The sequence below is a fragment of the Colletotrichum phormii genome (genome assembly GCF_030913505.1).
Source record: "Colletotrichum phormii strain CBS 102054 chromosome Unknown BDP81scaffold_3, whole genome shotgun sequence".
In the NCBI taxonomy this organism is placed as follows: Eukaryota; Fungi; Ascomycota; class Sordariomycetes; order Glomerellales; family Glomerellaceae; genus Colletotrichum; species Colletotrichum phormii.
The window spans coordinates 694,318-717,710 of record NW_026851445.1 but is presented as its reverse complement, the minus strand read 5'-3'; the positions used below and the strand labels follow the sequence as shown (position 1 = coordinate 717,710).

At 54.1% G+C, this 23,393-nt stretch overlaps 9 protein-coding genes across 9 annotated transcripts; 5 read left to right on the top strand and 4 right to left on the bottom strand.

Annotated features, from left to right (window-relative positions):
* Positions 1-282: 282 nt before the first annotated feature.
* BDP81DRAFT_309639 (major facilitator superfamily transporter) lies at positions 283-2,282 on the top strand (the record flags this gene model as incomplete). Its single annotated transcript, XM_060583562.1, has 6 exons — positions 283-331; positions 404-713; positions 790-848; positions 900-939; positions 1,018-1,512; positions 1,577-2,282. The coding sequence occupies 6 exons, from the start codon at positions 283-285 to the stop codon at positions 2,280-2,282; spliced, it is 1,659 nt and encodes a 552-aa protein (XP_060449604.1).
* A 107-nt stretch (positions 2,283-2,389) lies between these two features.
* BDP81DRAFT_125791 (uncharacterized protein) lies at positions 2,390-3,222 on the top strand. The gene has a single exon (XM_060581668.1). The coding sequence runs from the start codon at positions 2,497-2,499 to the stop codon at positions 3,058-3,060; it is 564 nt and encodes a 187-aa protein (XP_060449603.1). The 5' UTR covers positions 2,390-2,496; the 3' UTR covers positions 3,061-3,222.
* A 3,050-nt stretch (positions 3,223-6,272) lies between these two features.
* Positions 6,273-9,539, top strand: BDP81DRAFT_309756 (fungal-specific transcription factor; the record flags this gene model as incomplete). The annotated part of the gene is made up of 4 exons (XM_060583569.1): positions 6,273-6,634; positions 6,764-7,639; positions 7,700-8,633; positions 8,694-9,539. The coding sequence occupies 4 exons, from the start codon at positions 6,273-6,275 to the stop codon at positions 9,537-9,539; spliced, it is 3,018 nt and encodes a 1,005-aa protein (XP_060449602.1).
* Positions 9,540-10,852: 1,313 nt separating this feature from the next.
* Positions 10,853-12,619, bottom strand: BDP81DRAFT_468572 (uncharacterized protein). Its single transcript, XM_060594492.1, has 3 exons — positions 12,217-12,619; positions 11,722-11,964; positions 10,853-11,622 (listed from the first exon to the last, which is right to left on the bottom strand). The coding sequence occupies exons 1-3, from the start codon at positions 12,227-12,229 to the stop codon at positions 11,216-11,218; spliced, it is 663 nt and encodes a 220-aa protein (XP_060449601.1). The 5' UTR covers positions 12,230-12,619; the 3' UTR covers positions 10,853-11,215.
* Positions 12,620-13,432: 813 nt separating this feature from the next.
* Positions 13,433-13,908, top strand: BDP81DRAFT_125752 (uncharacterized protein). Its single transcript, XM_060581667.1, has one exon. It carries the CDS (start codon positions 13,566-13,568, stop codon positions 13,809-13,811), a length of 246 nt encoding a protein of 81 aa, XP_060449600.1. The 5' UTR covers positions 13,433-13,565; the 3' UTR covers positions 13,812-13,908.
* Positions 13,909-14,691, bottom strand: BDP81DRAFT_125751 (uncharacterized protein). The gene has a single exon (XM_060581666.1). The coding sequence runs from the start codon at positions 14,580-14,582 to the stop codon at positions 14,007-14,009; it is 576 nt and encodes a 191-aa protein (XP_060449599.1). The 5' UTR covers positions 14,583-14,691; the 3' UTR covers positions 13,909-14,006.
* A 990-nt stretch (positions 14,692-15,681) lies between these two features.
* On the bottom strand, positions 15,682-17,306 carry BDP81DRAFT_504279 (soluble quino protein glucose/sorbosone dehydrogenase; the record flags this gene model as incomplete). The annotated part of the gene is made up of 4 exons (XM_060595619.1): positions 15,682-16,092; positions 16,148-16,509; positions 16,563-16,946; positions 17,010-17,306. 4 exons carry the CDS (start codon positions 17,304-17,306, stop codon positions 15,855-15,857), a joined length of 1,281 nt encoding a protein of 426 aa, XP_060449598.1. The 3' UTR covers positions 15,682-15,854.
* Positions 17,307-20,403: 3,097 nt separating this feature from the next.
* On the top strand, positions 20,404-21,787 carry BDP81DRAFT_125702 (glutathione-dependent formaldehyde-activating enzyme). The gene is made up of 5 exons (XM_060581664.1): positions 20,404-20,819; positions 20,894-20,953; positions 21,033-21,079; positions 21,142-21,340; positions 21,414-21,787. The coding sequence occupies exons 1-5, from the start codon at positions 20,586-20,588 to the stop codon at positions 21,735-21,737; spliced, it is 864 nt and encodes a 287-aa protein (XP_060449597.1). The 5' UTR covers positions 20,404-20,585; the 3' UTR covers positions 21,738-21,787.
* On the bottom strand, positions 21,576-23,308 carry BDP81DRAFT_125719 (GRF zinc finger protein). The gene is made up of 2 exons (XM_060581665.1): positions 21,779-23,308; positions 21,576-21,733 (listed from the first exon to the last, which is right to left on the bottom strand). The coding sequence occupies exon 1, from the start codon at positions 23,145-23,147 to the stop codon at positions 21,837-21,839; it is 1,311 nt and encodes a 436-aa protein (XP_060449596.1). The 5' UTR covers positions 23,148-23,308; the 3' UTR covers positions 21,576-21,733; positions 21,779-21,836.
* Between the last annotated feature and the right edge of the window lie 85 nt (positions 23,309-23,393).

Below are 23,393 nucleotides of genomic sequence, written 5' to 3'. Positions count from 1 at the left end.
AGCAAAACAAATTCTTGCCCACACCGATCTGGACCACCAGCTCCACGATACCGTTTTTCTCCCTCGATTCTTGAGTTTACCGGAGACATTTCATGAACTGCAGTGCTATATATTGCAACATCGCCCACCCATCCCTTGATCCGACAACTTTTAAAACGCCTACCGAATCTCCTCGCGCCTTACACCAATCCAGCTTGTCAACTGCGCATACACCAAGGATCAACCAAGATGAAGAGGTCCGGCTACATGACGGGAGGCCGTCGAGGCGGCTCCTCGGGGAGCATGAAATCCAAGCTTGCACCCTTTCCCACGACACAGATGTTTGTTCTCGGTATGCATGTCCTCGTCCAGCGGTCTTACACGAGTTTACCGCAGGATGGCCGCTAACACGCTCCTCAACCAGCACTCTGCAGGATATGCGAACCGATTGCGTTCATGTCCATCTTCCCTTACGTCTATAAGATGGTCGAACACTTCAACATCACCGAAGACACGAGCAAAATTTCCGTCTACGCCGGCATGATCACATCTGCATTCACTTTGGCCGAGTTTTCGACAGGAGTCGTTTGGGGAAGGCTCAGCGACAAGATTGGTCGCAAGCCTGTTCTTTTGATGGGTCTCTTTGGCACGGCTTTGAGCTCTCTGGTTTTCGGATTTGCCCCCAACTTGACTGTCGCACTCATTGCGCGAGCTCTCGGTGGCTTGTTGAACGGGTATGTCGAGCCCATGAGCTGACTGGTGAAAATTGACTTTTTTGTTCTTGTTTTTTTTGGCTGACTTTGGGCAAAGAAACATTGGTGTCCTGCAAACGACCGTCGCAGAGTTGGTTACGGTCAAGGAGCATCAGCGTAAGTTCGGAAGCCTTCCCCGGTTACAGGTGACAAGCTAACTCTGTCTAGCCCGCGCATACACTATTATGCCCCTAGTTTGGTGTCTTGGGTAAGTTGAGTTTGTGGCGAGCGTACCCCTACTACGCGACTCGCCAGAGTTAATTGACCAGTGTCTGACTGTGCACAGCTCCATCGTCGGACCTGCTCTTGGTGGCTTACTCGCCGAGCCTGTGAAAAGCTACCCTCAGTATTTCAAGGCTGGCACGATCTGGGAGCAATATCCCTTCCTCCTGCCCAACCTTTTCAGCGCCGCCACTGTTTTCTGTGGAGTTGTCATTGGCTTGCTCTTCCTGGAGGAAACTCATGCTGAGAGGAAGAAGAGGAGAGACCCCGGTGTGGAATTGGGAAGGCGCATCATCTCATGGGTGTCGGCTAAGAGCTGTCAAATCCCTGCGCGGAAAGCGGAGAAGCAGGCACTGCTCGACGACGACGACGAACTTCCCGGCTACCGCACGAACGAGAGCTCTCCTCAACTTGTGGGATCCGAGTCTACCATCCCCGAGCCGACTGAAACCCTGGATCTCACAGAGGCATCAATCATTGACGAGATTGCGGAGCAGCCCAAGGTGATCTTCACCAGACCAGTCATCTTGAATATTATCTCCTACGGTATCCTGGCCTTGTAAGTCACCCACCTACGTCTTGAGATCCTGACACTCGCATCAGCATGCTGACTCTCCCACCAGCCACACCATGACCTTCGATCAACTGTTCCCCGTCTTCCTCAGCACCACGCCTCCCCAGAACTCGGATGTTCACCTTCCCTTCAAGTTCGACGGCGGCTTTTCCATGGACACTAAGCGCATCGGCATCATTCTCGCGGTTCAGGGTGTCTACTCCATGATCTCGACCGTGTTCATCTTCCCGTGGGTTACCAGACGCCTCGGCCCCCTCCGACTGTTCAGACTGCTGGCGATTTCGTACTTCTTGCTCTACCTGACGACACCTTACCTGGCTCTCTTGCCTGAGAACCTGCGAATGGTTGGCATCTACATCATGGTTATCTGGAAGTGCACTTTCTCAACCATGGCGTATCCCAGCAATGCGATTTTGCTCACCAACTCGGCACCGAGCCTCATGTCCCTCGGAACAATCAACGGCGTTGCGGCCTCGACAGCGAGCTTGTGCAGAGCTTTCGGACCAACGATCTCGGGTTTCCTATACACTCTTGGTATTCGAACTGGCTACTCAGGACTCGCTTGGTGGACCAGTGGCGCCATCACCATCCTCGGCGCCTTCCTCAGCATGCACCTCACCGAGCCTCGTGGACGCCTTGACGAGCCTACCAGAGACATCGAGACGGCAGTGGAGCCCACCGAGATCGAGGGTCTCCTGGTCCCCATTGAAGACGACGAATACGAGGTCGAGGCCGGCCCCAGCCGGAGATCGTGATCACCACCGTGATCACAGACGTTGACTATCATATCCCTCAAACTCGATACCCCGGAACGGCGCCATGGGACTTGCACAATTTATTTTTTACATCATTATTCAACAATCGGAGTTTTCATCCTACGGCGTTATCATCGACAGGAAGGGACACAACAAGACATAGACTATCGCTCACGGGACACGACGGAAGGAATCAGAGAAAAGAGTTATTAAGATGAAACGATTTATTTCAGACGGGCCGAGGAGAGAGCATATACGTGATTCTCACGACTTGTTACTTTGTTTTATTTCGACCATTTCCATCAGCGGGCTGCATGATTGGATTTTCAGTTCTTGTTCATTTCGACTTTTTCAAACCTTTAGGGAGGCGCTCAACATCACATCATGTATCGGGTCAGGCGACGATCCTCGACCATCTATTTGTTTTTTTTTTTTTTTTTTTTTTTTTTTTTTTTTTGGTATACGGATTATTCTTTTCGGATATGGAGTTGGAGATACCATGGAAGTCCAAGGGAACAACCGACACTGGAAAGAGAGCAGGGAGCGCGAAGAGACAGGAGACAGGAAACCGCACAGGGCGCAACAAGAGAAAAGCGAATGGTATTTGTTTGGGGGGGAATACCACAGCGACCTGACCTACCAAACCAACCCGAGGAAAGAGAGTGGAGGAGCGGGACAGGAATTTTGGCAAGGAAGGGATTTTGACCTGGGGGGAAACTCGATTTGTTCTATGGGGCCTGCCAAGACTTACAAAGGTCTATTGCTCTTGATGTTTTAATGATGGCTTATTTCTTAGAGAATTGATAGGGAACAAACCCTTGACAAACATGCTGTTTTCCTCCTTACTTGACCATGCACTGCGCTGTGACGATTGAAACGGGCTTCCATGACCTGACCAACATACCTGTCTACCGGCCCTGATTCCAAGCCTCATGAGCTTGGAGGCCGTGGTGTTTCTCGGGTGGTTTCTGTTCGATGCCAAGCGAAACATTGGTGACGTACATGCTGTGGTACATGGATTGAGCGTTTTGCTGTATGAGACATGCGTGGGGGGGTGAAGCAAGTACTAACATGCTCTTCTTCTTCTTCTTCTTCTCCTTTTTTTTTGTCTTTGAAGAAACCCGGGGTAAGGTTGGTCTCGAATCCAAATTCGCAGGGTTCAGTGACGCGGTTCCCCGAATGCTATCCCGGTCTCATGATTACAACTAATCCGTACCTAACCCTATATTATACTACTATACTACTACTGCTGTACGATTTCCCGGCCTTGGTTCATCCGAAGGATGAGGCAGTTTGGTACGACGCTCCCCCGGGTTTGTGGGGTGGCGGCGGGATGGTAAGAGAAGGGGGGACTAGAAGAGAAAGAATCGGGATTCAGAGATGGGAGGTTAGGCAGATAGATGATGGTATCGTGAGCGAGGCTAGGTTGGACATTTGTGGGGGTTTCACATGCGCGTGTTGGTCGTCGATATTGGCATCGCTCATTGGATAGGGATCACAAATGGACATTGGGATCTTTTGACAGCCAGAAGGGGATCAAGATTATAGTACGGAGTAATCGATAACGGCGAACGGGTTAGTCGTGACTTGTGATGGATTGGAGAATCCCCGTCAGTTAGCAAAGGTGTACTAAGCCTGTGCTGGACCGTTGGGTACGTTGGCGCTGGGCGTGGGTACGTGAGATACGGTAGACCTCTACGGAGCCGAGGGGACCTCGGTATTGCTATTTGCGGGGGCGAATTAACGGTAGATGACAACGTTGAGAGTTTCGCTTGGCGAGATTGGGGTTTGGTCAATTCAAAACGACGGATCGCAATTGCGCATCTCGACTCTCGAGGGCATCTTGGGGCACACATCGTGAAGTGGGCGGTGGCTTCAAACTCGATTAGTAAGGTGGTACGGATAGTAATCCTAAGGACGTCACAACACCACGACATGGTAAAGGAGGAGACAAGATATGATTCAGATATGAACTCAGCAGAGAGTTAGAGGCGGCGGCCGGTACGGAGGAAGAAGGCGTCTTCTAAAGGGTGTGGCGGTCTCAATCGTAAACGGTCCCGGATTCGACGGAGAGATAAGGGGGGGGGGGGGGGGCGGTTCTTGGTGATAACAGGCACACTCACACAAATGTGTGTAAGAGGGTGAATTGGACCCTCGTAAAAAGGGAACCAATGCCAAGTTTCAAATGAGAGCAAAGCAATTGGCATTTTTAGCTCGCTGGGGGGTGGGTGGCTTGCTTTCGGTTTCCAAGGGCATGGTCAACTGATACCCGGCGGCCATCATGGCCAAGCGAGGGCGCGCCAAAAGGCTCAGGCCGATGCGGCAGCGCGGGATGGAGTTCCCAAACGAGGCATTGCCGGTCAGGATCTCGATGATTGGTGTATTTGGTGTATGTCGTCGTGCGGGGGGCAGACAGGCGGGCAGTCTGCGTACCCTACCTAGATGATGCTCGTACAGAGATGATAGAGAGACTCAGAGAGGGTGAGGGATCATATTCCTTAGTAAGGCACCCAAGGCACCATACGGCGTACGCTGACTTGTTCGCTCGTTCTCGTTTGGGGGTCTTTTGGTGGTTTGGGGGGGGGGGGGGGGGAGAGTGGGGGGGGACGAGAGAGAGACATGAAGATTAATAAGAGAGTTGGTTGTTGGTCGTGTGCCTCGTGCCTTGTGGCTGAAGACTTATCAAGCTCTCTGTTAGGCCCATCAACTCAAGCTGAATGATAGAGGGAATTGGTTAATTGTGAAGAAGAAGGAGGATGATGTTTGTAGGATGCGCAGTCACTTCTCACCTGTGGCTTGACTGAGACTCCTTCAACTTTCTAGTTGTCTCCAGACCTCCACTTTCCGTGCCAGGCGCACCACAAACTAACCGGCCGAGTACGATGGACCCTCCTTCCTGCTTTCCTTATCAGCTGAAGGAAGGAAGGGGAAAAAAAAAGTGCTTAGGTTAACGAAAAGTAATATCGCCGGCTGCAGATTGGTCCCTTCCGATTAGCGCGTCCATCCATCCCGTTTACCTCAGATTGGGGTGCTCTTTGCTCTTGTCATTTCACCGACCGCCTCCCCATAACGTCGCAGTTAGCCCGCCCGCCTCTTTCTTCACCTACCGCTGCGCATATCCTACAGCCCAGCTCGAGTCGAGGTAGCTTGACCTTTGTCGTATGCGGGAATTCCCACCACCGTTGAATCACTTTGTCTCTTTTCCCATCCTTCAAACAAGTTACTGGGCCTGTCTATCTCTCCCTCTCGCTTCTGCAGCATCCCCCCGCCGCCGCCGTCTTCCGCCGTCCGCTCTCCGCCTGTCCCCTGACCGACTCGACATGCGCAGTCCTGACCTGAATCTCGGTCAGAACCCCAACATCCAGAGCGATCCCAGCTGAAGGGTTCTCTCGCTCGCCAATCTGTACATACTTCGTGACCTTCACAGTCCCGATCGCCTTTGCCATTTCCCAGGCCCGTCGCCACTCCGTTGCAGAGAAACCCCCCATCGTCTACGTGTGTCCGGCCTAGAACCGACCCTTGCCTCTAGCGCCGCCTTAGTCCACTGGGATTAGGTAGACGAGACAAGAGGTCCCCTTCTTCCTACCGTCTGTGCCCACTGCCGAATGATGTGTGGAGCTGTCACTGTGCAAGTCGAGATAGCGTCGCGATAACAGGCTGTTTCCAACACTTTTGTATGTCTCAACGACGCCCAGCCTTTCCCACCTTCACTCTCACCTCTTCCTACTCCCGCTCACAACCGCATCTTTCGCCAGTCCTGGCCGAGGGACTTGCGCTCACCTTGAAGTGTACAGGACGGCCTGTGCCTCCTACTCTCTACCTCGTCTAGAGTCGGCTCTATCACCAGCCTCCGACTCACCCCGACCGGCCGGTAGCCGCGCCTCCGGAAGTCAATCCCAACCCTATACTCGTCCCAACCTTCCCCGCTCCGTCTCCTCTTTCCGAAAAGCCGCCTGGTACCGTCCGATTAAGAGACGTTCACCTGACACGATGCCGGCTCACTCACCGCCATCGCCCACCCTCAAGCCGACGAAGCGCCCGCGCCAAGGCTCCTACGATGTCGACGTCTCCCCGCCCCCCTCCGCTGGCATCGACCAGAGCCCGTCAGCAGCCGAACAAAACGATCTGTTGGCCAATGCCGGCGCGGCCCTCACTTCCGCTGAGAAGAACGGAGGAAGCGGAGGAGGCAAAGCAGGCCAGAGCAGCAACTTCCGCAACGTGAGCGCCTGTAACCGCTGTCGCCTACGGAAGAACAGATGCGACCAGCAGCTGCCCAGTTGTGCGAGCTGCGCAAAGGCCGGCGTCGCCTGCGTGGGCTACGACCCCATCACAAAGAAGGAGATTCCCAGAAGGTATAAACCACTTGTCCGTATAGCGTACCTGTGTTTGGAGTTGCTTAGTGCGCGCGCATGTGCGCGCATGTGCGCGCAATAGGCATCACTTCGGTTGTCGATTGAGTGCTAATATTGTGCCTCGTGAAGCTACGTCTTTTATCTCGAAACCCGCGTAGAGCAGCTAGAGGCACTGCTCGCCAACCAAAACATACCTTTTTCACCTGCCGAGAACCTGGAGCTATGCTCACGTCCCGGTGCCGAGATCGCGCAATCGACGACAGACATTGCTCCCTCGGCGCGCTCGGAGAGTATTGATGGGGCCGGGCCAGCGAAGAATAGCATACACCGCCCCGACCTGGAGAAGGCCAAAAAGGCAGAGAGCGGTGGTACGGGAATGCTTGATATCGTCAGCCCATCGAAACCACGATCATTGGCTTCGGCTTCAGGGGTCTCGTTCAATCGTGTGGTCTTCGCCGCCGTGCAGTACTCTGTGTCGGATCACAACGGGACGCAGGACCGAATTGGCGGCAAGGGCTTACCGATTGGCAGCGGGACATCTATGCGCGACTCCTTCTTCGGGCTGCACACGAAACCCACGATCCGGCCGGCAAATTTCCCTGAGAAAGACGTGGGTATGAGGCTTGTGACTCTGTACTTTGAGCACGCGAATCCCCAGATCCCCATTCTGCACCGAGGGGAGTTTATGCAAATGTTCGACCAGGCGTACGCTGATCCCAGTGGGCCAAAGGGAGCTCGAGAGCTGTACATGCTGAACATGGTCTTTGCAATCGGATGTGGTGTGATTGTGGGCGAGCCTGTGAAATCCGAGGGTTCAGGTGCCGGACCGCGCAATCCAGCGGATGCGAACAAGTTTGGCCAGGCACAGCCAGAGGAGTACCATGCGAGCGCCATCGTGCATCTCGAGGCTTGTCTAGGCAATAGCGGCGGTGGGTTGGAGGTATTGCAAGCTGTGCTGCTGTTGGCCAACTTTGCGCTCCTCCGACCTGTTCCTCCTGGTCTGTGGTGAGTTCCGTCCCTGACAAGCCGATCACATTATGAGACACGATGCTGACAAGTTGACAGGTACATCATTGGCGTTGCCGTGCGCTTAGCTGTGGATCTAGGCTTGCACTACGAAGACGGAAGCGACGTAGAACCGGCCATGCGAGATCTGGTCAAGGATGAGAACGGCGAAGTGAACGAAGCGAGGAACGCCCAGTCACGCGAAAGGGGCCGAAGACTGTACATCCGCGACATGAGGCGGAGGCTCTGGTGGTGCACCTACTCCTTGGATCGTCTGGTGAGCACCTGCGTCGGACGACCATTCGGCATCAGCGACCAGGTCATCACAACCGAATTCCCCTCGCTCTTGGACGATCAGTACATCGCATCGACTGGATTTTTGGAGAAGCCCGCCGACTCATCTGAGCCGAGCTACAAGCACGTGGCTTACCACTACTTCAAGCTCCGGCTGTTGCAGTCTGAGATCCTCCAAGTGCTGCAATACAACCAGACACAGGTCGTTCGGGCGTCGGGCCAGAACCTGACCAACTCGGACATGCACACCCACCTGCCATCACCGTTTCTCGTCAAGTTCGACTCCTTCCGCTCGTGGCGCATCGATATCGACCGTAGGCTTTACCAGTGGAAGAACTCGGCCCCGACGCGGGAGGAGACGGGCGTGGCGTTTTCGACCGAGTTCCTGGAGCTCAACTACTGGCAGGCCATCATTATGCTCTACCGCCAGAGTCTGAGCGTGCCCGCCATGTTCGAGGGCGAGTACAACACCTCCAACGAGGTGAACAGCCCGACAGCTTTCCAGGCGGAGTTGCGGGAGGACGAGGACAGAATCTATCTCAAGGTCGCCGAGGCCGGGCAAAAGATCTTGCGTATCTACCGCCAGCTACACTTGAGCGGGCTAGTCAGCTACACGTATCTGTCGACTCATCATCTTTTCATGGCTGGCATATCCTACCTCTACGCCATCTGGCACTCGCCCATTGTCAGAAGCCGACTGGTAAGTTAACTTCTTTGGTTTTGAGATCAATTGGAAAAGCTCTAACGTGCAATGACACAGACAATGGACGAAGTCGACTTCACCATCCTGGCCGCCAAGTCTGTCTTCACTGACCTGATTGACAAGTGCCCACCGGCCGAGACCTGCCGCGACGCATTTGATCGTACCGCAAAGGCCACCATCAAGATGGCCAACTCGACCGGCGGCTTCAACTCGGTGCCCCCGCGCAAGATGCGCGAGAGACAGTTCGAGTGGAGCTCCGCCTCGGGTGACGGGGCATCGACATCGGCTGCGAGCGTCGCACCCCGCCGCCGCCACCAGCAACACCAGTCGTCGGGGCAGGGCAACTTTCAGATGGACCTGGCGCTGTCCGATACCCTTTCGTCTCCGAGTCTCTCCGTCGCTGGCGACCTCCCACCACGCCATTCCCCTCGCGCCACGGACTTCAATATGATGGCCCCCAGCCAGGGCAGCCCTTCGGAAATCGATCCTTCCTTCGTGGCCTCGCCTCCGGTGCCCCGCCGCGTGGCGAATCAGCGGACCAGCAGCGGCGGATCCTTCTTGAATCATCAGCAGCAGCAGCAGCAGGGGTCATCATCGTATGGTGTGGCCGATTACCCAGACATCCAGACCATGGATTTCTTCCAGAGCCTGCAAGGCGGTAACCCCAACGGCGAGCTCGGCGGGTCCGGGGACGTGACGACGCCACAGCTTGACCTGGGATTCGGCATCAACTGGGATAACATGCACCACGACTTCAGTGACGGCCAGCAGATGAACATTTTCGATGGCTTCTTCTTTGGGGGACAGCAGCAGTCACAGGCGCAGCAACAGCAACAGCAACAACAATCCCCGAATCAGCAGCAGGGTCCGAACGGCAACGCGAACGGGCGAAATGGGATGTGAAGAAGATGAGGAAAGCCAACAACGAACGAAAGAAAGAAAGAAAAAAGAGAAAATGGCACGACGCCGGCGGCTTCTTGGAAAGAGATGATTCCACGATGACGCCTCCGTGCTAGAAATGCATTACTAGCCCTTATGATGATACCAACACAAAACAAAAACGGCTGGGAAACGCCAAAATGGAAGGGCTGACGTGTGTGTGTGTGTGTGTGTGTGTGTGCTTAGGCCACGACGCCGGCGGCCTCTGGGATAAATCTCAGTTGACGCCTCCGTGCCGAACACGCCGCCTTCTCTCTTTGAAGGGAAGGATGACGCCAGCCGGACTTCATGACTTGCAGTATAGTATATTTTGTGATGAATCTCAACCCGTACGAAAGATACGGACACAGCCCGGAAAAACGGATCAGAAAAAGCAGGGATGGCAGGCAAGACCTTTTTTTATTTTATATATATTGACGAACCGGATTGGCAAAAAGGGGGGGAAGCAGATCTTTCAAAACACACAACACAAAAGGGACCAACTCGGTGCGGACAGATGTATATTGCGCGGATGGACATATTCAAAAAATGAATGGCGAGAGTGGTTTTCGTGTTGAGATGAAGCTGGGGGAAGGGAGGCTGGTCCCGTGGGCGCAAGGAAAATCTGTTGCTTGCAGTCTGAATTTTGGTATACCCAGAAAAGCGAGTGAGTGGGAGAGAGGGAAAAAGTAGAGGTGAAGTAAGGTAGTGAGTGTAGAGAGAGAGAGAGGAGAGCCAGCGAGACTTTTGCCGATTATACTAAGTCTTCTCGTTGGGTTGAATGAGAAAATGGATCACTTTACGCTTCTTTACTATGCCATCACCAAGTTGATTGTACTCGAAAGTGTTGGATTTACGTATGTTGAGCAACTCATGACCAGCGCCGAATAGGATTAACTTATCATCAATGAACCTCTGCCTCTACTATATCAAAGAACAAAGGAAAAGGGACGGGGGAGGGGGGGTATAACTGAACTAGAACCCACGCCCCTGCCCGGAATCGAACAGCGCGCCCCTCAGTCAACCCGAAATCTGACTTCACTGGAGTATTTATTTTTATTGTTTTAACCAACTCGACCACCTCGCACACAGCTTGACCTGACCCGCCGACCTAGACGGACGCTGCTGTGCTGGTGACAGGAACGGAGTTGGGGTGGTATATATACCCCTTGGCCCCGCACGAGATGGTAGGTCTAAGGACGGGAGGAGGAAGGAGAGGAACATAGGTGTGAGAAGAAGCGAGGCAGGTGCCTGTGGGACGGGCTACCTTATATTCGGATGGATGGGATGGGAGCTCAGGGGAGGACTGACTTCACCTCGCTTCTCTACACTAGCTGGGATGGTCAACGATGAAGGTCACTCCTTTACACGAGCCCGTATCCACGGAAAGCATGATCAAGTCAAACTCAGTGACCATAGTTCAAAGTCCAATGCCCTGCGTAGGTTGCTAAACATACCCCATTCAGTACCGGCAACTATTCGCTAATAGTGCAAACCCAATACCATTCCAGTTGACTATTCATATTTCAAAGATATCCCTTCCTCCTCACTCAGCTTTCGCACAATCAATACCAAGACTTGCTTGACACCTCATCAGCTACTCTTGCTAGGCCATTCTGAAACTCTCCCAAAAAAATAAATAGATCGTCAACCGCGGCGTCCTACTCTCGCTTACTCTCCTGGCCGTTGCCATTACTGTTGGGGCCAGCCATCTGTCCGAAAAGCAGGGTGAGGGGATATCCAAAGAAGGCGCCAACGACACACAGCGCCGTTGCCAAGAGGGTCCAGGCGTGCCAGGCCCAGTAACCAAAGAAGGGGGCGATAAACTTGAGCCACTCGCCGACCTGGTAGTGATCCTCCTGACTGACGATGAACTGGCGTTGACGGGTTCCGACAGAGGCGGTGTCGCCGTAGCCGCGGGGCAGCGGGTTGCCGTTGGCGTCGATTGTGCGGGTCTCTAGGCGAAGGACGACGACAAAGTCGACGGGGGCCGAGTAGAAGGGAACGAACCACAGGCGGAAGTCTTGGCGCATCTTGACGTAGAGCAGGTTTGTCTTCTGGTCTTGGACTGTAGGGGGTTTAGCATTTCGGACTGTAGTACATTGTTATGCCGTAGAAAGCTGCCTCCAAGAGAGATAGCTGACCAGACTAACGACAGGGAACGTACCGGAAGACTCAATCTCCATTTCAATATTAGGGCTCAAAATGCGGTACCAGCGGTAAATCATGAGGACCAGCCAGCGCGAGTTGATGGTGAAGAGAAACGGGATCTGGATGTTGCCAAAGGACGGGACATGGCAAAATGGGTGGGTGAAGGAGGCGTCCTCGGTGAAGTTGGAGTAGAGAGCATTCTGCTGCTTCTCGGGGGATCCCTGGACTAGGTCCCGGATTATGGTCTTGATCTCCTTGACTGTAGCCGGATGTTTGTCAGTAAGAATACGCCCTTGGGCTCGTCTAGTTGAATCTAAGAGGGGGGGAAGGGCGAGCGGCGCAGCGACTCAAGATTCGACCACCCCGAAGCACCGAGTTGCAGGCGTGGGGGATAGCGTCTCTTAGCCGCCATGAGCTACAGCCAGGGTTCTTGCAAGTGTTGGCAGCGAGATGCTGCCGTCTCGTTCAGGGTGTTCGTGTGTGTGTGTGTGTATGGGTGACGTCTGCGTACCTGGATGATCCATCTTGCGCTCGTGTCAGCGTCGAATCGAAAGACGTCTTGCTATTTTGCCGTGTGGAGCTATGGAATCGTAGGTGAATCCTTCAAGCTGGCGAACGGACCAATTTGGTTCTCTTGTATAGTACCTGGAGCCAAATGAAGTTCAGGCTTCGTTGATGTCTTGCGGGGGAGGTGTTGTTGTTATCCTCAGTTTGGGCAGACACAGATGTTCGAGTTGGTGGGAAAAGATAAACGTCACAGGAGAGGCACAGAGGCAGGAAAGGTGGGAAGGGAAAGGTCAAACGTTAAAAGGGAGGGAGAGACGCCCCGAGCTACACTACTCGGAGCTATACGTCGGCCGCGGGAAGGATGGAAGTGGGAGCTATGATGTCTCACAAGCCAGACAACAAGAGCTCTCCTCAGAGGTGAGGTACCTCGAGCACCCTAGGTAAGCTACCTAGCGTCGAAAGTGGTAGAATCGGGAAAGGGAGTGTGTGTGTATGTGTGTGCAAATGGACGACGCCCTTTCCTACCAATTGCCGGATTAGGAACTTGCCTGTGCCTGTGCCTGATTGTTTGATTTGTCTCGTAAAGAATTGGATACCGGTACCTATGCACCTATGGTACCTGAGGTGTGGACGTGGTGGCGCTCTTACCCACGACCGGGAAGCCGAAAGCTCGCAGGTGATGTCATTCTGAAACTATTTGGAGCATGGGCGTGCCCTCCTCCACAAGTCCGGGGAAAGCATGTGAAATGCGGCTCCTGCTGCCGTCATTGGCCAATCCCCGTTTGACCACACCTGCTGCCAGTGCATTATTTATTTATTTAGGTCGACTTGACGGGGAAGAGGTTACAAGTCTTACTTACCTTACTTACCCATCTCATTCATCCAAAGTTCTGCTAGGGGCATCGTCGATTTCTGTTCATCATGCCTTACCCTTAGGTACCTTGCAGTAGCTGCATATTCCAGAGAGCGAGCATGTCACTATTGCAAACACCAATCACACCATGGGCGCGGAAACTCCGTGTTAGTGAGGGAACTGACGGACCTCGACTGCGTTGTTCATCAATGGGTTTTCAGCAGATTAGAGTAGAGCAATGAGATGAAATGGGAAGAATAGTCCAGATTATATCCGCGCTTTGGTATCAATCGCCTTCCGTCTCATCCATCAAAATGCGCTCGATTCCCTCCAAAAAGTACTCGACCGTAACAGGTCTTATTTCATCACTTATTCCCTTCAGATGTCTCCTCATGCGTGATAACAGGTGACGAGGCCCAAAACATTGCAACCTCTTCACGCGCGCGCACCAGCTACCGAGGCAGCACCACAATGCCCATCCATTGGCGTGCTAAACGATCATGGGATCACCAAATCCGCCGTATTCGGGAAATACTTTGAGATCGACCACATCCCAACTTCAGATCCCAACTTATGGCAATACGGGCTTTCGTATCGAAACCGAACACGTCTTCGGCCCCATCCCGCTGTCCGGAGTCACCCCACACTTGATCTTCCATCTGACACTTCCTCCCCTCCTTTCCCCATCCTTACCTTCCCGCTCCGATCGGTATCTCCAGTATCCAGTATCCCATGTCCGTGTTTGACGTACATCGCCCTAGTATATCGTCCATCCCAACAAAAAAGGTTCGTACAACTTCGCTCATCGCCTACGTGAATATGCCGCACTCACGGCACCGCAACAGAATCTATTACAAAAACGGTCCCAACACTAATCCAGTCGCTTGAAAAGAAGAGAAAAGAACAACGCGATCTTGGACGTCAGGTAGGCACGCCAAACCTCAGTAGTCCCGGCTCCGACGCCGGCTCTCTCCCCGATGACTGTGCCGCCGCGAGCTACTATGCCGCCGTCTCCTTCTATCCGACGGCGAATGCTCCTCAATCACAACCACCTCATCCTCCTCGTCGTCCGTCACGACCCTCGGCGGCGGTACCCGACTATAGCTCCGCCGCTCCTGCATCGGCGGCGGCGGCGCCGCTTCAACAATAATAGGACCGCCGCTGCCCCCCGGCCCCGGCGGCGGCCTACTCACGCTCTCTCTGACCCGCACCTCCTCCGTCGCAATCACTCTCGCCCGCGGGCTGCGGTGTTTATGGTGTCGATACCGGCTCTTGGACCGCTGCCGCCGCACCGAGACGACCGACGCGGTGCCGGTGTATACGGATGACGACGAGGCCTCAACCGGCCGGCCAAAGTTGAGACAGGTGTAGACCATCCACAGGACGAGCAGGAATCCGGCGACGGCGCCAAGAGTGATGCCCACGATCGCGCCGGCGGGGAGGCTCGACCAGCCGCCGTACGTGGCGGGGACCACGACGACACCGTCCGTGGTGGTTTGTCGAGGAAGGATGGGCATTGCTGTGCCTTTAGTCGGAAACTAAGGTACTTCGTGATGACGTATAGTCCGTGGCGCGATGGTTAGACTCGCATGCGTAGTCGTAGGGTAAATCGCCTGCAGGAACGCAGTGACGGTCGGTCGTTCGCTCGTAGGGCTGCACGTGCAGGCTCGTGGGAATTTGTCGCAGGCGTTTGTCGGATGGCGCGGCGAAGCGACGATGAGGGGTGCAATGTGCAATGTGCAATGCACGCAAAGACGTTGGAAAACGAAAGGATCAGGCTAGCACCAGAGGTCGTGCCAAACAGCGCGCGCGCGTCGGCGTTCTTAGGTTGAACGGCTTTGGCTCCGACGTTGCAGCGTCGCAAAGCCTGACACAGATTCCGAGCGCTTGGCCGGGGGCGTCGAGTAAACGGCGACAAAAAAAATGTCGCTCGATGATATCGTCTATCGACCGCAAAGATGGCTCTGAAATGACGGGACGAGAAATGGCAAATTCAATGTCTGATGCGATGGTTCAGTCCCACCTGGAAAGAATGCGGGAGCAAGTTCCTTGGTCAGGCTGCTGGGTGAGAGAGAAAAGGCGAAAGACGAGAGAGTCACAGAGGGATGGAAGAGAATGGATGGATGGAAGGCACGGAGGGACGGGACGGGTGAGACTGAAGGGCGGGCAGCGCGACGTGTGATTGGAGCGCTGTGCCATTAGTTGCGTCTGCGCGACACCACCCGCGGTTTGCGCCTGCCTGTCACCGATCCGTCCACTGAACTAGAGGCTTCCACTTGTGCCTGTCGTGCCTGCCTGGCGCACATCATCGCGGGAAACACGGATTCTGGCGTGGGCGGCACAGAAAGGGCCTTCCCCAAATGGGTGCAAAACGGGATAGCCAACGCGCCCATTGGACTCTGGGAGACCCCCGTTTGGCCCACCCAAAGTCCGGGCCGAGGCAGGGGTCGAGCTCTGCGTTGCTGCACAGCAACCACTAGTGGGTACTTACCTAGGTCCTCCAGGGCTCTGTACTGTCAGAACTTCCCCGCTTGTCTCTGTCTTGGGGAACCTCGTTGGGAGGAAATGTTTTGTTTGACTCGTTTGACACACAGCGTTCCCCTCGTCAATCAGCATCTTTATCCGATTGCTTTGTCAAAATATCGTCATTGCCAGGTTGGCTAAGATAACCATGTATAAGAAATGCCCTTCATACGCGCCCATCTCCTCGCATAGAGCCCACCAAATTTCTGCCATAAACCCCTCCAACCCCACCTTCAATTGTGACGGTGGCACGGCTTACCCGAATTCTAAGCAGGCACCGTAAGGACAAATAGCTCGCCGGTAGAATCGCTAAGCATGAACAACCTTCCCTTCTTGTCAAACGCAAGACCAACGGGTCGGAAGCAGCTTCCAGGGCAAACAGCGTTGTTGACGTTCCACGCAACCTCGACCTCGGCCGTCTTGCTGGTAGACGCTGCAAGCGGCTGTCCGTTGGCACCAAAGTCGACTCTGCTGAGGCGATAGCCGTCACCAGGAGAGCGGTTCCTGTCAAGAGCGTCAACATTTGTTTGTACTGTGTCCACACTCCGGAAGTACTTACCAGCTGCCATGGAAGGAAATGTATGCGGATGATCCATTCGGAGAAAACTTAACGTCCAGCGGCGCCATGTGAGCCTGGAAAGTGAGCCGCGGTGGAGTGGGAACAGTCTGGCAATACTGGTCTGTGACGCTGCCAGACGCATTACCCTGGATGACTTGGCTTCCCACTTTCACATTGGGTACGCCCGTGACGGTGCTGGTCTCCCAGACGGCAAAGCAGTTGGGGTAGCCATAGTTTGCGCCCTTCTGCGGGTTCGACGCCGCTCTGTAGCTGCCGTGGTAGTTCAGTTCCTCGCCCGGGTTATCATTGTGAATATCCACGCTGTTGCGGTCCATGTTATCCAGAGAGTTCTCGACGGACCACTGACAGACCATTAGCTGGCTGGAGTCTCTGCGAGTATGCAGCAAGCACTTACAATGCCTCCATCCAAGGGGTTCTCTCCAACACCGACACTATTACGCAGTCCCCATCCAAACAGTTCTCCCGTTGTGTAATTCACGGCGCTGCCCGTCAATTTTGTCAGATCAAAGGCGCGGATCTGACTGCGGCCGGACGCAGCCTCGGCAGTTGGAAGGTCAAGATTCGGAGCGGAGCCGCGGGAAACGAGCAAGACATTCGGCTTGTCCTTGGGGATCAGCAAAGTGCGGCTCTGGTGGCCGGTCTGCGTCATGCCGTTGATGATGGACCTCGCCTGCCCAACAGTACCGGCAGCAGCGTCGTAAGAGTACGCAAGCACTTCGGATGCCGTTGCTGCATAGATGGTCTTGCCGTCAGCAGACAGGGCCAAACCGTGAGCGAGCTAGACGAAGGGTTAGCTGCTGCGCTGGTATGAAGATGCAGACGGAATGACGGGACTTCCTACATTTGCGTTGGAGATGAGTGTCTTCTGGGAAGCCACGCAGACGTTCACTCCGCCATTGCCTGTGAGCTTCACGTACTTGACACCCGTGCCTCCTTGCTCGGCGATGAGCAGGTTGCCCAGAGTGTCAAACTGAAGACTGCGGGGCCTCGACAGCCCGTTCAAGATGAGTTTGGAGGTATACCCTGGCGCCAGCTGGGGTTGCGCGACGGGAGTGAGGTTCGCGCATTGAGCCGCGACTGTCGAGAACAAAGCCGCGCCGGCGGCAGCAACCGCGGCGAAGGACGTGATGGGTGCCATTGTATTGACTCGTGACGAGGGCAGGCGATCGCCAAGGAGGCTACGTGATAGATGATCGTCTCAGAACAACCTGACGGAGGCCGAGATTGATGCTCTGGAAAGGAAGATGAAGAGCACGCCCCGAATCTTCAACTCCACAAATTGGATATGGGAGGTATGGATGGATAAAGACGAGAGAACAGCAATCGAAAGCCAGAATCAAGGAAGAGGAACCGACGTCCTTCCTCGCTCTTTAAGACCGGGGGCCAAGAAGGCAAGGACCAGCTTTCCAAGTCATTAACCAGTCTATCATGGCAAGGGCCAGGCAGCACGGAAGCGTTTTCCATCCGAACTTGCCTTCCAGCTGCCCTACACTACAGATCGTTAATACCAGACCTGGGTCATCACACTGGCCTTCTTCCCTGGCAGACCGGGAGCGGGGGAATGACAAAGTTGTAGATCTTGGCCCATCATCCGTCCTCCCTGTATTCCACAGCATGCTGCTCAAGCAAAGTGCCGGCAGGCGTCTTGTACGGAGTATAGCGATGGACTACATTTTACACAGGATCACCCTGTCACCGCATAGGAAGGCAGATCTCTCTCTCCCTGGGGGCCATCTATACCATGCACGTATCTAGCCGAAGACCGAGGATGTGATGGAATGAATCTTTGTCACCAAAGGTGGTGGACTCCCCTTTTTCCGCGCCGCCAAGCCAAATCACGTAGTACGCGATGCAACGAATTGCCGGCGGGTGACTTCCCATCAGAGCAGGTCCCAAGCAACGGTACTGCGGAGACTAGGGTTGTTGTAAAAGGAAGGTAACCTTACCTTATTTCCAAGACCTGTGCAATGTTGGTTTGGGCAAATCCACGGGAAACCATGGACAAGGGAGGGCTGGTGTTTCCACTTTATACAGGTATGACGAGAAACAAGGTTGACGAGGTCTCAGAAAAGAGAGTCTTCTTTTTGAACGAATCGGCAGCCATGTCATCAAAGAATGTAACCTGCTGATGATGATCAGTCTTGGCAGAGGCTGCGGGTTGAATGGAATGTGGAAAGGGGGCGCGCGCGCGCGCGGTTTTGAGTAACAACGGTGATTTTTCTCAGGGATAAAGTCAAGGCGAGAGGGGATGTGATGGACCCAAGGGGGTTGAGCCCGGAGGACTCCAAGGTCAGAATGGGGGCCTTGAACAATAGCCGTTGCATTAAGGTTGTCATCCGCGGAAACGGGTGGCCCGGAGTTTACGGGAGCCGGTACGGATCTGTAAGCGGAAAGAAGGCGACGGCCGATCCCTGGTGTTGCATGCTTGCAAGGTGTGATTCGAAATCTCTATGCGGGGAGGGGGAATAAATCTCCTTACCTTAAATGAGACGAACTTGGGATAGTTGGGGGGAGTATTCAACCTGGCGCCCAGATCTTGGCGACCTCTTTTTGCATCCCGCCGATTGGACGGAGATATTGCTGCGTAACTGATTAAGCGATTATAAACCGTGCCTGTTACATTGAAAGAATACAGGCACTGGATAGTGCTCCGTATTGGCGTCTTTTGCGTGCTTGTCTATCTACGTCAGACGGAAGGATAATCTGTATCGTTCTGAACGCAAACCAATAACTTTTCTGCTAGAGCACACAACTAGACGTGATACTAGACGTGGAAGAAATTCGCAAAGAAACGTTCAGAAACCAGAGTATCGGAAAATAAAGAGAAAACGGTGTTCACAATTCTCCTGTCTTTTGGACTATTGAGATGGATGATGTAGCCAAGGTAAAGGTACAACCGTACGCGGACATTTCTATCGGCCGACGGTCGTCGGTGAGTGTAAGTCGGGCGAGCTTAGCGAACCCTCTGCTCTGCCGTCGATGACACTGGACCGGCTGACATCAGATATCCGCTAAAGTCCGATCAACAACTTGCCCGCAGACCTCGAATCCGGGGTTCACTGTCCCTCCAATGTCGATCGAACGACCCGAGGAAGGATGCACTGCTCTTTTTGAACCGTCGTCGAGATGGCTTCTCTTTTCTTTCTTTGAATCCCTCCGACTCCGAAGGGGGCCCCCTTCTCCGCCGAGCCCCATTAACGGCACCTAAAGTCCCGTTCGGACGGACGGAAGGATGACACAAGCCTCCCCGATAAGTGGGCGCGTTCATCTCAACATCCAACGTTCGTCGCTTCGTTCGTCCTTCCTTTCACCCCAACATGCCAGATCACACAATGCCAAAAAAAAAATTTGAAATCCTCGCTTACCACAATAGATGGACTCCAATGGCCATTGGCCGCCCAACAAAAACTTGCTCATCTTTATCGTTGCAATTGAGGACGAAGGATATGACGTCTGTCCTGATGGATAATTCCTTGATGACTGCTGACTGCTGCCTGCTGCGTGTTTCGATTTCCCATCTCCTCAACTAACCCCTCGCTTACTCGCCAGCCTCATCTCACTCTTCAAGACGGTCTCATCTCATTCTCAGCTGAACCGAGGTCTGCATGCCCAGCTGTAAGATAACCCGGCGCCACAACAAAAAATGGACACGCTGTGAAGATATCGGTAGTGATCATGCAGGTCCGGTTCACGACTGGTACACCTCAAACTTCTGTGCATATTGTGTTTGTCTCACGCCAACCACGAGGGAGACCTCTCACGAAACAATAATCCAGCCAGACTTTGATGTCTGGTAACGCCTCTTTAATGCGGGGTCACCCAGTCTCCCGTATAGAATCTAAATTGCCCGGGGAAACCAATCTTCAAGAGTGTACAGAGTCACCTGACAACGTGATAATATGGCGTTCCCTTTCTCAGTCAATCGCGCGCGGAGGCGTCGTTTGTGGCGTTGGCCCTAGAACCAAACATGCCCCTCGCTCCGTTCTTACAAACTTACCTCATGAATGTTAGCTCTCAGCGAATGCTGATCTCTGGCGTTCACGGACGATACTTGTAGAAACCCCTCGTCCGAAAATACTGTGTCCTACTTCCCGCGTACGATCGTATCCCCAGTCCGAAGTTTACGATAGTCCACATTGAACTCCCGTGCAATCCAAATCCACACATCCTTGTCTCAACAGATTGTGGCGCTAAGTAAATGGCTAGGGAGAGAGACAAGGTTCCCCCCTCAACTGGTCAGCTTCGTCTCGATGCAGGTTATGGAGAACTCTTAAATCAATTCTATAAAGAACCGTGCAAATAGCCGCTCTAAACTTGTGATCTCATACAATTCATCTTTACATCATCACCCAAACATCTCACAACCTCATTACCCACGTGATCAACATCGTTTCTGTCTCATTACCATTCTATCAACATGACCACCACCGAAGAGCCAAAGCAGACCTACCGCGGCAACTGCCACTGCAAAGCCTTCGTCTACGAGGTCCAGCTCCCAGAGATCAAGTCCGCCAACGCCTGCAACTGCAGCCTCTGCACCAGGAAGGGGACCCTCTGGGTGATTCCCCAACGCGACGACCTGCGCTTCGTCAAGGGCGCCGAGGACGATCTCTCGACGTACAACTTTGGTCCGGGCCAGATTACGCACAAGGTGAGCCGAAATCAAGAAATGCCAATGGGAAACAAGAAAGTCTCCTCCGAGTAGTTTGCTGACAGCTGTGGAAGTTCTGCGGAAACTGTGCTACGCCCATCCTGGCGGATTCCCCCAACGGAATAGTCCTAAACGTGAGTGTCTTGCATCCTTTCCCCCGTCTCAAGATCTATCCGAGGGGGGAAAAACACTAGGGCTGACACATTTCTGCAGGTGCGCTCGATCCAAGATCTCGATATTTTCGGGATGGAGAAGAAGACGTATGCAACCCATAACCCCTACAAAGCCGGTCGAAAACAAAAAGCTGACCCGATCTCTGCAGTTGGGACGGCGCGTCTTCCGGCGCCAAATACGAGCCTCACACCCACAAGGGCCCCAGGCCGACGGCCGAGGTCGAAGGGGGCAAGCTCTACACCGGCAGCTGCCACTGCGGCGCTCTGACGGTCGCCGTCGTCAGCAAGCCCATTGACGAGACGTACGAAGCCGAAATCATCGAGTGCAACTGCAGCATCTGCGAAAGGGTCAGCAAAAGGGCCCCCCTACTAAATGCCCGTGTCGGGGAAAGGAGAAATGTCATGCTGACTTTTTGAATAGAATGGATACGTCTGGTTGTACCCCAACACCGACCAAGTCGTGCTGACGGGAGACGACGCCAAGATTGGCCGCTACATTTTCGGGCACCACATCCTCGCAAAGACGTTTTGCAAGACGTGCGGCGTCCCCGTCACCAATGCGATCAACCCTCTGAGCGAGGAGGAGCAGAGTAATCTGGTGGAGCGAGCGCAGTACTGGTACGAGAGGTCGAAGACGAGACATCCCGTCAACGCGCGGGTCCTCGACGGAGTGGAACTGAAGAGTCTGAAGGTTCTCCAGATCGATGGCAAGACTGAGCATCAGCCTGGATACGTGAACCCCTGAGGCGGGACTGTAGCGGCTTTCACCGGTGAATTAGGCGAGGCGTTGAGGACGAGGTTGTTCCGTAGTCGAGTAGAAAGATTCTAGGCGTTGAAAAAGAAATCAAGTGTTGAGCTTCCGAGTCGTATGAGTCCATATAGGAGCCCCATCGTCGTCAAACTTGGCCCACTGGAAAAACGAGCAACTGTCCTTGCCGGGCACGTTGCCTCCGTGACACATCCAAAAGTACCTCCCGTGGTTCTCCTTCTTCCTCTGCACGACCCTCAGCACGCACGGAATCCCGCAGTCGCATTTTGGCGTGTGTCTCGGGTGCATATCGGCCCTGTAATCGCGGTAGGTGATGTTGATGCGCTTGTTGCCGGCGACGCGGTGCGGGTCGATGGCCTGCGCCGCCGCGATGCTGTGCTTCCACTCTTCCTGCATCTCGGCGTGCATCACGAGGAGGGAGTTGTGAGGGAGGTGGATCGAGATCTGGCCCTCTGCGTCGGCGTCCTCAGCCGTCGTTGTCGTGCTGTTCCCGTTCTCGCCGCCGCCGCCGTCCTTGGGGATGATCCTTCGCACGCGGAACTCCCGGGCGACGCCCAGTGATACCGACCCGATTACGGTGCGGGGGCCGAGGTAGGTCAGCTGGTCGCTGTGCCACCCAACATTCTCCTGCGGCCCGTCGTAGCAGTTGACAAAAGCCATGTTGGGAGCCCACGGCCTGGGCGACTGGTACCGAAGCTTCTTGCCCCCGGGGTAGCGGGTCTTCATTCTTGTCTGGATCTCTTGATTCACGGCTTCTGCGACTTTGGGCTTGACCTTGATAAGCTGCGGCGTGATGCGGCGAATGTCGCTCAGCTTGGCGCCGTTGTAGAGGTAGTCCGTCTTCTGCGTTTGGATCTCGTCGTAGCTTTCGACGTAGAAACTCGATGTGTGCGGGCTAGCGACGACATTGTCGAACAATTTGAACGTGACGTTCTTCTCAAAAGACTTTGCTTCCGTCATGAGTTCTCGCAAGAGGTCGTTGGCTTCCTCTTGCGGGAGGAAGTTGTGGATGACGGTGCATGGCGTGTGTTCAGCAATGTCGACCGGATCGTATAAGTGAAGCGTGGCCCCCTTCTTGGACATGAGTTTCTTCTTTGGTTGTGGACCGTTGCTGCCATCTTCCGACTTTACACCAAAGTGCCGAAGAGAGCTTTGGGCACCATTGACTCCATTCGACTTTTTGATCGGGATTGGCGCCTTGAGAGCCTCGAGCGATTCGGCGACGGAGCCATTGTGTGCCAAGAGGACGTCTAACAGTACATCTTGCTCCAAATTTGGGTGAAGTGAAGAGAGAATAGCTAGCTTCACCTCGGTCGGCTCATCATCGTCTGCTGGCTTTTCCTCTTGAATGAGCTTCCGCTTCTTCCTGATGAGAAACGAGTCCATGACGTATGTCGTCAGTGACCACACGAGTGGACGACCTTGGAGAAAGTCATGAAGATATGTGCATGCCCACCAATCTCATGGAAATTTTGGAAAGCGAATGCATCCGAGTCAAAAACCGAAGCATAACACCCCACCAGTCCAGACTCCATGTTTCTAGCAAGTGTCATTGCAAAGGGCGTAGTGAGGAGGCGCGTGTGTAGCGCGAAAGCACGTGCTTCTCCCCCACCTCCAAACAGTCAATTACTG